Below are 14,211 nucleotides of genomic sequence, written 5' to 3'. Positions count from 1 at the left end.
CTGAGCCTGGTTATTAATGTATTTTTAAACAAACATCTTCTGCAGCCTTTTTATTTGTAGATGTTGTTTTTGTTTTTCTTTTACAGTCTAACAGTCTATTTTCTGTTTTGAAGTTGGTGATCTACGCGGGGCCCAACACAAACAGTAGGAAGGTTGCTGAGTACGGAGGCAATACCCTGGGGTACGGCAGCCGTAGCGTCTTAGGAACCGGCTGGCCGAAAGACCTGGTGAAGGTATGGCGTCCAGTCCCATTCGCTTCCTAGGAAAGGTGGACTTGATTCCTCATGGGCCCAAGTGCATCAGCGAGAGTTCAAAACAAAGCTTGCCACGGGGGATTTTGTGGAGGTGGGGCTACGTTGCCAGGCCTGTGAAGTCACTGCTTCGTGCAGAACAAGCCTCTGTTCCCTTCCAGGGCGTCAGACCCCTGCCCACTCCAGAGCCTGTTCCACAGGTTGCTCAGCGCCACAAAGGCTGAGGTGGTCACAGTGTTTCCTTCCCTGTCCATCCAAAGGACCACTCGTCCTTCCGGCTCACGTCTTGTCTAGACTCCCTTATGATGAGTGTCCTGGACCCACAGAGCCATTGAAGTGAAAAGTTGTGGAATGAATGTTTTCAGATGAATGTGGGCCTTTGGAGCAAAAATAATGATCCATTCTCAAACTGATAAGACTTGACCCATGCTTTGCAATCGGGCCCCGTGTACGACACATCTACCCAGAATATGGATATGAACTGAAATGCCCATTCTGAAAACCTCTCCAAAGTCTGTTCCCAGAGCCTCTATCTCACATACGTTACGCATCCTCTAGTTCGGCACCAGACAGCAGGGTTCCTCCGGGGCCAGTCCAGGTGCATCCCAAGCTGGACCAGCCCAGCACTGTCAGCTGTTTTTCTGCCTTTTGTTCCTCATTCATGCTGTTGCTTCTACACTGCAGAGCGAGCTTTCCCAGCACTGGCTCTGTGTTCTTCCAGATACTGGCCACTTGCTTACCTGGTTGGCACAGTAGGTGTGACATGCAGAGAGGGGGAGGAGGGCAGAAAGAATAGAAATTTGAGGAACTTATTGAATGCTTAAGATTTGGTTCACCTTTCCTCTGATTCTGCTGTCAGGCAATTGTGACCCATTTCACAGATGCCTCATCCCAAAGGCTACCTGGTCAGGAGAGATACCTGTAAGGTTGGGGTCTGAATGAGAGGGGATAGATTTTGAATTTAAAAAGCCAGTGAGAAAAGGAGTAAAATATTGTTGTGGTCCTTTTCAAAGTAAATCTCTGAAATTCATTGCTCTCTTGAAAACTGTGTCTTGTTTTTAAACTGCATTTTTCCCCCTTAAATTTTAAGGTGGAAGGAGATACAGTCACCTTCTCCTTTGAAATGAGAAGTGGCCGTGAGCACAACACTCCTGACAAAGCCATGTGGGGCTTTGCTTGCACAGTCCGCGCCCAGGTACTGGACTCCGACCACTGCTGTGGGCATACTGTACTCTCTCCTTTGTGCCTTGGTTACACGCATCATATTTGCCTTGGAAATGCGGCAGAATATGAGCTACCGTTTCATCCATCTCTCCCATTTGACAGGAGGTAGACTACCCATAGTAGGTAGTAGTTTTATGGAGTGAAATGAGCTGTGACCTCAAATCAGTTCAGCTGCACAGAGAATCCATTGCTCGGGGCTCTGTCCTCAAAGCCTGGAGGGGTGATCTGCCTCCAATGCCTTTCCATAGGGCAAAGCACTTGGGCCTTGGTTTTAACAATAGTAGGGTCTGACCTTTTCATTCTATTCCCAAAGGCTCTTCTTGCTAGACTGGATCTTTCTCTGGTTAATTATTTGTGTTAGAGTCTGTGAGTAGATTTAATCTAGTCTTTTTTTAATAGCAGTGCCCAAAAGCTATTCCCCCCTCCCTTCCTCAGCCCCCAGAATCTGTGCAAATAAATTCTTTTCCTATCCAGAAAAAAAAAGAGAGAGAGAGAGAGGAGGCATAGTAGGAGCTTACTAGCCTGGGTTGTGAAGTGTAGCTCAGATTGGGAGACTGCTTAAATTGAACCAAGCTAAGGCTCTCTGGAGTGGAGCGCTTTGCTAGAATGTAGGCTCCATGAGAGAAGGTATCTTTGTTTTGTTCTCTGCTGTTGTCTCAGGCGCCTAGAACAATGACTGGTACACAGTAGGCACTCAGTAAGTATTTATTGAGTGAATTCAGTGTCATCACTGACAATATCTTTGTTCAAGCAGAGGCTGGAGGTGACAAAACAAAATAGTGACTTATACCCCAGTAGGCAAAGCAGAGAGGGAGCCACCCAAAGAATCGTGCATGAGTTTTGTGGTATTTCTGATATAGAGGCTTACCGGCTCTTCTCTCTCTGAATTGCGTTGAGACTTCACTCTGGTCATTCAGCACCACCATCTATCTGCCGGTGCTGTTGGGTGCTGTCCCTGTGTGCCATCGCGACGATGCTCTGTGCTGCCCTATGAGCCCTGTGGTGGGGGCAGGGCAGTGGGAGACGCCGGCGCGGGGGCTCCGCTGCATCTGCTGACCAGTGTGATTTGCCCCGTCTGCATTGTAGGAGTCTTCCGAGGACGTGTCAGGAGGCCTGCCCTTTCTGGTGGACCTGGCTTTGGGTCTGTCTGTGTTAGCTTGTTCCATGTTAAGAATCCTCTACAATGGACCAGAAATCACCAAAGAAGAAGAAGCCTGTCAGGAGCTGTTGCGGTCCAAACTTTTGCAAAGGTAACAGAAGGCTCAGATGGCGCTCGATGTGATCACGAAGGAAAAGGGGCTTGGGAAAAGAAAGGAAAACAGACTTGATGTGGCAAACTACTTTTAGTGTGTTTCCCGGCTGACCGTACCCGCTGCCGGACAATCCCGTAGGTGCCATTGTGTCTAAGAAGTGAAGTGGAAATCACAGCAAAGGGCCTGCTGGCCCGTACTTTACTCATTTGAAATTACAGACTTGAGCTGCATAAGCTTTTCCCCAACAAATATTATATAATTAAATTAAAGGATCCCCCAAAGAATGGGCAGATGGGAGATAAAGCAAACAGGGCAAAATGTTTGTTCAAGAAGCTAGGCAGTGGGTGTATGGGTGTTAACATGTAATTCTTTCGACATTTTTATATATTTAAAAGTTTATTTTCCTTAAAATTTTTATTGTACTTTTCCATGATCACTTAGCCCCCTTATATCCCTCTCCCCACTGCAATCAAACACACTGTTGTCCGTGTCCAGGAGTCCTTTTTCCTTTTTGCTTGATTCCCTCCACCCCCTAACCTCCCCCCACCCCACACCAATAGCTGCCATCCTGCTCTCTCTCTGAGTCTGTCTCTGTTCTGCTTGTTCAGTTTGTTTGTTAGATTCCACATGTAAGTAAAATCATATAGTATTTGTCTTTCTCACACTGGCTTATTTCACTTAGTGTAATGTTCTCCAGATCCATCCATGCTGTTGCAAAAGGTAGTTTTCTTCTTTTTTACAGCTGAGTAGTATTCTATTGTGTAAATGTCACATAGTTGTTTTATCCACTCTTGGGACACTTGGGATGCTTCCATGTCTTGGTGATTGAAAATAGCACTGCAATGAACATAAGGGTGCTATGTTCTTTTGAATTAGTGTTTTTGGTTTCTTCGGGTATATTCCCAGAAGTGGGATCCCTGGGTCAAAATGTTGGGAAAGAGGTAGATTCCCAAAGATATGGTTTCATATAATATGCTAATTTCTCTTTAGAGAAGGTTTGATAAATATTTAACACATAACGTGATCCTTCATATGTTTGATTAATCTGCAAACTTTAAGTAGCTTCCCAGATAGAAGAGCAAGAGAAGAAACTCTTTTCTTTCCGTTCAGGTGCCAATGGCAGGTGGAGGCCAATGGTGTGATCTCCCCTGCCCTGACTCCCAGCCCGTCTCCGCTGCCTCTGACCATCGAGGAAGACAGGGAGTTCACCTACCCCTCTGACATCCTCGTGCCTCCAGTGGGAAACTACTTTGACCTGCCCCGAATCAGACTGCCTCCAGGAATCATGATAAAGCTCAGGGAAATTTCTGGGCGTGCTAGACCTCAATTTAGACCGAGTATAAAGTATGTTGCTATGTAGCATTTCCTTTTTCCCAATGGAAAAAAAAATGTTTAAACAGTTGAAGGTGGTATCTGTCTTAGAGTCTAGCAAATGAACTTTAATTTTGTGTTTACTTAATGACTGCTAACCAAGCACCCTGGGGAATGTCCCGGATGGTATTCAGGTTGGCAGGGCTCACAGTGCGGGCCTCCACTCAGCAGTGTCCACCAGCAGCCCCTGGGGACTTGCTAGTTCTGGGCCCCGTTTCACACCTGCTGAGTTGGGACCCCTGGGGCTGGGCCCAGGCATCTCTGTTTTCACAGCTTTTCCACATGGTTCTGATGCATGCTCCTGTTTGACAGGTTCTAGGTTTTCCTCAGGGGGTGTGACCTGCTATTAATAATCATCAACTTTTCATTTCCATATCATCTTTTCTCATAGAGGCATTCCTTTATTTTTGATGCCTAGAGAGACGGTGAGGGAGGGGTCTTTATTCTAGAACATGAAACCTTACAGATGCCTTTGAGGTGTTGTTGCTTAAAGTGAAGTCTGTTTTGCAGGCTCTGCTCTGCCTTCTGAGGCAAGATAAGTCATTTCAGAGAAAAATTTAAAATATAGATGAAATTTAAAATGAGAAAGTACAGAAGCACCATTGTTTTCAGTCCAACATCCATACACACGAAATACCACAAGCCATAAGCTGCATAAAATTCATTGGTAGGTAAATGGTGCCAAAGGTCTTCTTTTAGCCTGAGACCTCTTCCAGCTCTAATGGGACTATAGCTCAAAATGTGTGAATCATAGCGTCTTTCATTTTGATTTTCAGTTTTATCAGCCAGTGTTAGTTTTATCATGAAAAATATTTAATTATTGCCAACTTGATAGGAAAGTTATCATATAATGTACATGCCTCTTTATTGGAATAAAGGAGGTGTGGTGAATATTTAATATGTTTAAATCAAAGCCTATGTCCTTTTAATCTATAAAAAAGTATTGGCAAGTTGAGCACATGGCATATACCTGACTACTTTCCATTGTAACCACAGAGAAGTAATTCAGCCAGATGTGATGGAGGAAATGGTGGTATCATGTGTTATTAAGCACTTGAACTTGGTTGATGCACTCCAGTCCCTAATAAATTTCCAGTATCAAGAAGAACATGCTGAGGAATATGATTTATTATGTAAAATTATGGGCGAGACCTTTAAGAAACTGAGTGCCATGGAGAGACAGCTACAGGTAAATGAAAGCTAAAACACCAACATTTCTCTTATAACTGTTAGAAATAATTTCTTTCCTAGAAATTTAATGTTTACAAAGTGATCTGAATTTTTAAAAATCGTTATGACTAAAACTTCCAAGTTTGTGGACAGCACTTGTTTTTCCTTTCTATCAATTTTCACATCGTCCTATGTTCGGATGTGCCAGAGCGTTGCAGAGCTGGAGCAGAAATGGCAAAGTGAGGCAGACGACGCCGCGCAGGGGAAGCTGGAGAACGACGCGCCCTTCTTCCACGACTACCACTTCAACGAGGTGCGCGGTCCTGCTGCGCGGCGCGGCGCGGCGGCGCGGCCGGCGCCAGTGCGCACGCCAGCGTGCGGAGGGACGATCAGGGCGCTTCTCAGAAAGTCGCGCACCCCAAATGTTAAATACAATTAGATCCGTGTGTCAGTAGTACAAATAATGAATTGCTTGTTGTTTTTAAATGATTAATAGTGTTATAAAGAAGTTATCATTATCAAACTGTGCTTTCAAGCCTTAAAAAAATAAACCAAAGGCAGAGTTACAAGCACTGAAGAAATCCCTAGAAAGTGGTCAGTACAATTTTTAATAATTAAAATATCAAATAATAACTCACAGATGTGCTTCTGGCATAGAAAGAGGGACCAAGGATGGTGTTTTTCCCCCTGAAATTTTCTATTATTCTTAACATGTACAGTAAAACTCAGCTTTTGCAGATCCTGCATACCATCTTTTCTTGATTTTTCCTTCTTTAGAACAAAATGAAAGAACTAGAACTTTTGTGTTCAATGAAGGAAGTCTCCTTTGATGGAAATGATCTTGAAAACATGGTCCTATCTCTGAGGTTAGTGATGTTAATAACTATGTAAAGCTGAATTATTCCTGTGGTGCTAACGGTCTAGTCTCAACAGATGCTTAAAAAATAGTGTGCATTAACTCAATACTTCAGACTTGGAAGTCGTCTGGTAACTTGGAGCTTTTTATCTTAACCTTCAAGAGTTAGCACCATGGCATTTGAAACTGGGCAAAAAGAACTAAAACTGACCACAATTTATAACACTGCTCCCCTCAGATGGGGAAAGAGGGTGGTGAGCAGTATTTAGTTTCTGCTTAGTTTTCCTCTGTCTTCTCCGACCCTTTGTGATGAGAAACTTTGGTTTTGGTAAACCAGAGAGCGACTAAATGCACACGAGCCTTTCTTCACAGGGAGAAGTTCCTGCAAGAGGTGAATTCTCTCGTCCAGAAACCCTCGCACCCACTGGCTAAAACGAAGACGTTGGTGAAGAGCCTAATGAACCGAGCGGAGCTCTTGCTGCACGTCACCATCGCCGCGCAGTCCGGCCTCACCAGAAGCACCTCGGGGACCCCCGCAGAGACACCGGGTACCGCTCCGAGCCGGCGCTGCACCGGCCCCCGCGCTAGTCTGTGCACAACGTGGGCATAAGCTGCTTTAGGAAAAAAGTCACTCTTGTGTGCTCCCAGAAGGGAAGAAAAATTCGACATTTTTTATTTTGCCTTTTACTCTTTCCAGCCAAGAAGTGCTTTCCATTGAATTCATGTGGTGGTCTGTGGGGCAGCTGGGCCCCAGGGGTGCCTCCTTGCCTGCCCCGTCCCGTTTTTCTTGGGAGCATCTAAGGAGCCCAGTGACGTGTATCTGTATAATTCCATGCCCCTATTTTTAGCTGCTGGCTCGTCATTCTCATAGTAACGTATATAAATAAGGAGATAGTCGGTACTGTGAATCTTGTAATGGCGCATATTTTCCTCTTGAAGCTGAGTTTGCACTTCATCTTTAATTATTAGGTGGAAACTTCTGGCATTACAAAGAGTGGCAATTTTCTGGTGGAAATTTCCACTATTAATTTTTCTCCTGAATCACATTTTAATTCTTAGCCTGTAATATGTTTCTCAGGGAAATCAATGAACTTTCTTACTTCGGCCAGATCCACAACACTGGGCATAAGCCCATGGTAACAAGTGTTGATTCCTCTCCCGAGAAAACAAATTGAACAAACGTGTTCTTAAATGAAAGACGTCACGTTATGCAGCCCATTGCTTGATGGACACTGTCGAGCAAGCAGACTCGTTTGCCCCCTAGCTGAGCACCCAGGGATTCTCTTTCTTGGGAGAGAGACCCAGGCTGCCTCCCAGGCTTCTGGCCCTAACGATCGGGTGCTCTCCCGGAGAGCACCCGGGGAAGTGCACCAAGTGTGCTGCGTGGCCGCCTGCCGGGGTGGTTGGGCCACATCAGCCGTCAGCTGATGAACCGTCCCCTATAAAGACTTAACCCCTCACTAAGGCTGGTGACACCTTCTAAGGGGATCTTGGTATCAGACGATGACCAATCATTTCCTGAGATATCATCATTCACAATCATGTTTTTTAAGATTGGCTATCTGACCATTCTTAAGACAGATTCAAAATGACCGCTTCTCTACTTTCTTAACATCTTTTTTCCTTAGCAGTTCATTACATGTAGTTTTGTCTTCCGGTGTTTATTTTATTTATTTATTTTTTTAATATTTTTTTCTCACACCAAATGATTAGCCAGTGATTTTCTTTTCTTTTCTTTTCTTTTTTTATTTATTTTAGAGAGGGAAGGGAGAGAGATAGAGAGAGAAAGAGAAACATCAGTGTGCGGTTGCTGGGGGTTATGGCCTGCAACCCAGGCATGTACCCTGGCTGGGAATCGAACCTGGGACACTTTGGTTCCCAGCCCGCGCTCCATCCACTGAGCTACGCCAGCCAGGGCTTCCGGTGTTTATTTAAAAAATAAAATAAAATAGCGATTTCCCTGGATAGGGTTAAAGAGTATATTTTATAGGAAGGGGCTGGTCACATTCTAGCTCAAGTGTGATATGTACTCACATATCACAACTATGACCAAAGCAGAGATGCTTCCAGATGGTAATAAGTCAGCGAAATAAATCTTGAGTTAAAGGAGAAACAAAGGGCATCTCTGAAAAAAAAGTGGATCTGGATTTATTTGAATTAAGAAATTTTTGCTTCCAGAAATTACTTTCTCTGTCCTCTCTTGCTTTTTAAAATGCTTATATTAAAGTGAACACTGGTAGTTATGAAATCAAATGAATTTTTCAGCCTTTGGCATCCAATTTAATGAAAATATTTTAGTTTTCCAAGCTAAGATCATTTTAACTTAATATCGAGATTTTTAAAAATTGGCCTAAAATTATTAGTTGTGCTCTGCTGGCTGGTTTGGTGGCTGAGCTCCCAGAAAGGGAAGACGTCTCAGAACGTTTGGTAGTTCCACATCAGGTCTAGCTGCTGCTGCTCGCCCAGCACCTGGGATGACAGACAGTCAACCCTTTTATTCCGTTCTGTTCCAGCCTGTAAATCGGCTTCCGAGACAAAGGTGATAGCTCACGCTGTGCGGCAGCCTGTTTTCCTTCGCAGCATGTCCGCTCCTTCCGACCTGGAAATGATCGGGAATGAGGATCTGGAATTTACTAGAGCAAATCAGAGGTAAACGGCTAATGGCCAAGGTTCAATCCCAGCATGCCCCCGAAGGCTCTTCATCAGAACGCACTCCCTGAGGGTCTCTTGTGTTTGGGGTCCAATGCAGGCGGCGCCACGTGACCAGCCACCGAAGCAGCTCCTTTACGCTCCTGCAGTCACTGGCCATCGAGGACAGCAGGGACAAGCCCACCTACAGCGTCCTGCTGGGCCAGCTGTTTGCTTTCATCGGCACCAACCCTGACCAAGCTGTACGTCCCGTTTTGCCGACTGCAGACGAACAGCCCCAGAAAGCACAGGAGCCCTGTGACGGTCAGCAAGAGTCAGGTGTACCTCCTTCTCGTGCGTTTCAGGTGTCCAGCAGCAGCTTCCTTTTGGCCGCACAGACAAGGTGGCGGCGGGGAAACACTCGCAAGCAGGCCCTGGTGCACATGCGCGAACTGCTGACCGCAGCTGTGCGAGTCGGGGGAGTGACGCATCTTGTGGGTCCAGTGACGATGGTTCTTCAGGGAGGACCCAGGTCAGTTGTTCCTGTTGGTCCACACTGTCGGAATAATGGGCAAAAGCCCTTCCAAAGGTTGTCCTTGGGGCCAAACCGAAGACAGTGGTATTTGCTTGTGTTGTCCCCTAAAATATTATATCTTTATTTTTATAAAAGTAGTCCATGGTTTTGTAAAAAATTCAGCGTACATAACTAAGTCTCTCTATTCATCTTTTCCTCCTAAATTCCGTTGCTTATTAACAGCTTGTTGTATCAACTACACACAGATAAATAGCTCTTTAGTTCTTTCCTATGCATAAGTGTGTATGTGTGTGATTTTTATTTATACTTGACTTACTGCAGTCTGAGCTGTTTGCACCGTGCATCTTCGGTATCTCTGTCTTCTCGTGTCAGCACATGCAGGTCTGCTTTAGAGCGTTGGAGAACTTCACGGACCTCCATCGCATGGTCACCTGCATTTTGTTTTATCGAACTCACCCCCTAGCGAGGGACACATTGGTTCATTCTTTCTTCATTCTCTCCCCCTCCTTCTCTTCTGTTCCTTCTTCCTTTTTCCCATTTTGTTTTTGCATTAGCAATAGTGCTTTAGTCAACATCCTTATACCTATGTTTTTGTGTAATTTTGCGCTTATTTACTGGATTGATTTCTAAAAACATAATCATAGATACTAACTTTGAAGGAAGTTTTATAATTTATTTGTGAGGAATTCTTCTATGCTAGTTTCCTACTGGGCTTCCAAACTCTTCAGATGGACATAGAAAAGGCATTCTCCTCCAAGTCCTGGGCTGGGACTGCTGGAGGCTGCCTGTGCCCCCTGGCAGCTCCTGGGGAATTCTGGCCAGCAAGCAGAGGGCAGTGGCTGGAGGAAATGTGTTCACCGAGAGCTGACGTGAATGTCTTGAGAAACTTCTGTCAGTCAGGAGAGGCCAGGTTATTCTTTGGAAGCAAACAAGCCCAAAATTTCAGTGGCTTAAACAAACTTTTAGTCCTTACTCATGTCCACCCAGGCCCAGCTTGGCCCGTGGTGATCACAAAGGGCCCCGGGGAGAGCAGAGACCGCCGTCTCAACGCTGTCGGTCTGGCCCCTCATTACCCAGACTGGTCACCTGCCCACCCAACCACAGGGGTGCCCAGAGGGCTTAGTGAGTACCCCCGAGCACCACAGCTCACTTCCAGAACAATCCGTGGCGCTGGCAGCGTTCCTCCTTTCCCCTCAGTTACTAATGTCGTGTGTCAGACATGGAACCAAGGCAGAAGGCCCTGAAGTGTAAATCATATGTTAACCCAGTATCTTAAGGTAAAACCTATTAGTGTTTTAGTGTATTCTGTCTTTATTTGAACCACAGATATCGTATCTCCTATAATGTTCTTAGTGGTTCTATAGGACTGTATCATATTCCTGAACCTTTATTAAACCAACTCCCTATTTTTAAACCTTAGGTTTTGTTTACTTTTGCTATTATAAATGATATTATATTGTATATCTTTATAATCCTACATAGTTCCAGTTCTCAACTAATAGCAATTACTAGTCGAATCTATCCTGAGTTTTGTTTTTACATTGGGAAAGTCTTATATCAGCTAGATTCTCATGCTCTGCTGATAGAGCTTGAACTTGAACTTGAAAAGGACACTTAGCTCATCCATTTGGGTCTCGGCATTCTTTAGTACCATTGCATGTACAGTATTCAGTGTTACATGGAACTCTGTAGATGTGTCTCAAATAAATGGTTTCATTATTAAATAAGTTTAGGGAATCTTGGGTCCTATCCTCTTGCTCTCAGAGATACTATGGGCTTGAAGTTCGTACAGCTCTGAGAAGTTCTGAGGTAGAGAGCCGTGCTTAACTTTACCCAGCCTAGGAGTCCCCAGACTTCTGCTGAGTGTGGCCATTGTCCTGGAGGCTCACTTAGAAATCCTGCCCTGCGGTCGTCTGTGTCCTGCAGTTTGGGAAACACCAGTGGCCTCCAGGGAAGGTCCCTTCAGTTCTGGATTCAGGCAGACCCTCCTGGCAGACCCTCCTGGCTTCTCAGGCGTGCTTCTCCACTCTTGCAGTCACTATCACTGTTCTTGCTATGCGCGGCTCCGGAAGGCTGACTCTTGCTCTGTTTCACAGAATTGAAGAACTAACCTGTGGTGGGATGGTCGAGCAGGTCCAGGAAGCCTTTGGCGAGACCATGACCTCCGTGGTGTCTCTGTGTGCTCATTACCCTATTGCATGTGCAAATAGCATTGGGCTCTTGTGCACCATCCCGTACACCAGGTGAGCAAGGAAATGCTTTTTTGTTGTATGTGAGTTATACCACAATGGAATCGATTAAGTAAAAATATTTTTTAATTAAAAAAATGGAGTTGTTTTGCTTTGATTATCCAGTGACATTATCACCCCAATTAAATGAGCTTGCCTCCTGACACTTAAAATTACCATGTAAATTCCTTATTGTTGAGTTCTTATATGATCAAAAGTGGCCATTAGAGATTATGTGACATTGACAGAATGGAGAGATTTGAAGGAAAGAAAAAGGCCCCTAGGAGATTACTTGCATATTTGACAAAAATTGTTTGCATATGCACATCTATTTCTTCTCTTAGTCATCTGGTTAATAGTCTGAAGACATCAAGCAGTCATGAAGTCATTCTTTGAATCCCCTTGTGATAAAATATGTAATTTTTAAAAAAAAATATTTTATTTTTAGAGAAAGGGTAAGGGAGGGAGAAAGAGAGGGAGACAAGCACCAATGTGTGGTTGCCTCTCATGCGCCCCCTACTGGGGACCTGGCCTGCAACCCAGATATGTGCCTTGACCAGGAATTGAACCAATGACTCTTTGGTTCACAGGCCGGCATTCAATCCACTGAGCCACACCAGCCAGGGCTAAAAATATATAATTTTTCTATTATGGCAACCTTGAGTTGATGCCATCAATTTTTATTTTGCTATTCTCTACAAATAAACCAGAACTTAAAGTTCCTTATTTATGAAGGAAAACCTAATTCTACAAAAATATTTCTGTGTTCCTTTATACATGGTAGTGTTGTGAGTCATAGCCCAAAACTACACCAACATGTTTTCTGTTTCTTTGATAACCTGAGTCTTGAGTGAGAGGTTCCTGAGGGCTGATCAGTCGTGTTTGTTCTGTGCAACCCTTCCCGCCCTCCCAGGAGCGAGGAGAAGTGCCTGGTGCGCAGTGGCCTTGTCCAGCTCATGGATCGACTGTGTAGCCTGAGCAGTCAGACCGAGTCCAGCTCCAGTGAGAAACAGACCAAGAAGCAGAAGGTGGCCACCATGGCCTGGGCAGCCTTCCAGGTGCTTGCCAACCGCTGCGTTGAGTGGGAAAAAGAAGAAGGTAAGAAGCAGGATTCCTTTCGGGAGTGCATTGATTTCTTCTGTGGACGTGTTTGTTTATTAAGTATTTGTGCTGGATGGGGAAAAGAGAGCCTGTGTTAAACAACATCATCAGCTGGGTTTAATCAGTTAATGATTTCACGAGAGCCTCTTCATCAGCACGATTCTATGAAAATCTGTAGCGACACTGTGACATTAAACAAGAGCCTAATAACCTAGAGGGCATGATGCTATGTGAAATAAGCCAAACACGAAAAGACAAATACTGAGTAATCTCACTCATATGTGGAATACAAAAAGCTAAACTTTCAGAAACAGAGAGTAGAACGGCATTTACCAAGGGCTAGGAGAAAGGAAAATGGGGAGATGTTGGCCAGAGGGACAGACTTTCAGTTATAAGATCTGGGGATCTAATGCAACACGTGACAGTTAATACTTTATTGTATACTTGAGAGTTGCTAAGAAAAGAAATCTTAAGTGTTCTCACCACTCACACAAGAAAGATAACTGTGAAATGATGGATGTGTTAACTTGATTGTGGGAAGAATCATTCATAATATATATGTATATTAAATAATCAGGTTGCACACCTTTTTAAAAAGCCCCATTGTACAATCTAAACATACACAATTCTTACTTGTTAATCATGTCACTGTAAAGCTCTGGGGGGAGGGGGGACACACGATAACCACCCTGATGAAGCATAGTAACCCCAGGAAATCAGGAAGACATTTTTGTTTCTTTCTTGTCAACACTACTAACAGTCTCCAAACAAATATTTTATGAAACAGTCTTCCAGTTGCACTTTCAAGGTGCTTTTTTCACATTATTTTTTAGTTACCAATCTGATTTTAAGAATAAGCTTGAAGGATAATTACTACATAATATCCCAGCTGTGTATATAGCTTGCTTATTTATGCTTGTTCATTCATCATACACTTTATTGTCTTGAGAGCCAGGCATAAGACGAATAAGGCATTGTTCCTCCTCTTGAGAGACGTGGTCCAATGGGGGAAGTAGGCCAATGAACAGATAATTATGGGGTAGTCAATGTCATGACCGAGGTGAATACAAAGTGCTGTGGGGCCACAGGTTTCTACAGACAGCTGTGCTAGGGATCCGGCAGGGGCAGGCAGCGCGGAGGGCTTTAACACAGGGAGGCCAAGAGGGAGCACTCGCCACAGCTGCAGGCTCACCGTGGCTTCCTGGGGTTTCACCAGGCCTTTCCTGTCTTCCCCTCTGCAGGCGGCTCCACGGAGGCTGTGCACTCAGGTCTGGCCCGTCAGGTGTCCAGCCTTCTCACTAACCATCTTGCCCGGGCGACTGAGTGCTGTGGGAACCAGGCTGCTGGGAACGATGCTCTGCAGGACGTGCTCAGCCTCCTCAACGATCTCTCAAGGTACGGCAGGCCCAGCCGGAGCCCAGGGAGCAGCTGGCTTTCCTCTTGAGTAACTGGGATTCCTTCAGGTGGTCCTTGTCTTTAGAACCATCTAAAGTACTAGGCTGTTCCGTCATGCTCCTGCCTCAAGAAAAACAGTAGAGAATAAAGTCATTGAAAAGTAGTACGTAGTTTGAAAATGTGAGGATTTAGATGATTA

At 44.7% G+C, this 14,211-nt stretch overlaps 1 protein-coding gene across 5 annotated transcripts in view; it reads left to right on the top strand.

Moving 5' to 3' along the window:
* The window catches only part of HECTD4 (HECT domain E3 ubiquitin protein ligase 4), a 154,528-nt gene that overhangs the window by 84,157 nt on the left and 56,160 nt on the right, over nucleotides 1-14,211 (top strand). For 3 of the 5 annotated variants that reach the window (XM_036014939.1, XM_036014938.1, XM_036014937.1), the window contains exons 22-35: nucleotides 87-233; nucleotides 1,342-1,446; nucleotides 2,562-2,725; nucleotides 3,839-4,072; nucleotides 5,096-5,288; nucleotides 5,478-5,582; nucleotides 6,047-6,135; nucleotides 6,498-6,673; nucleotides 8,639-8,774; nucleotides 8,875-9,016; nucleotides 9,119-9,285; nucleotides 11,385-11,531; nucleotides 12,430-12,614; nucleotides 13,859-14,012. In XM_036014939.1, coding sequence (XP_035870832.1) covers nucleotides 87-233; nucleotides 1,342-1,446; nucleotides 2,562-2,725; nucleotides 3,839-4,072; nucleotides 5,096-5,288; nucleotides 5,478-5,582; nucleotides 6,047-6,135; nucleotides 6,498-6,673; nucleotides 8,639-8,774; nucleotides 8,875-9,016; nucleotides 9,119-9,285; nucleotides 11,385-11,531; nucleotides 12,430-12,614; nucleotides 13,859-14,012 — 2,144 coding nt within the window. The remainder of the gene's footprint in view (nucleotides 1-86; nucleotides 234-1,341; nucleotides 1,447-2,561; nucleotides 2,726-3,838; nucleotides 4,073-5,095; nucleotides 5,289-5,477; nucleotides 5,583-6,046; nucleotides 6,136-6,497; nucleotides 6,674-8,638; nucleotides 8,775-8,874; nucleotides 9,017-9,118; nucleotides 9,286-11,384; nucleotides 11,532-12,429; nucleotides 12,615-13,858; nucleotides 14,013-14,211) is intronic. The other 2 variants (XM_036014941.1, XM_036014940.1) reach the window with 1 other exon arrangement.

Source organism: Phyllostomus discolor, chromosome 13, assembly GCF_004126475.2.
Source record: "Phyllostomus discolor isolate MPI-MPIP mPhyDis1 chromosome 13, mPhyDis1.pri.v3, whole genome shotgun sequence".
Classification (NCBI taxonomy): domain Eukaryota; kingdom Metazoa; phylum Chordata; class Mammalia; order Chiroptera; family Phyllostomidae; genus Phyllostomus; species Phyllostomus discolor.
This window is presented reverse-complemented; position numbering and strand designations above follow the sequence as displayed.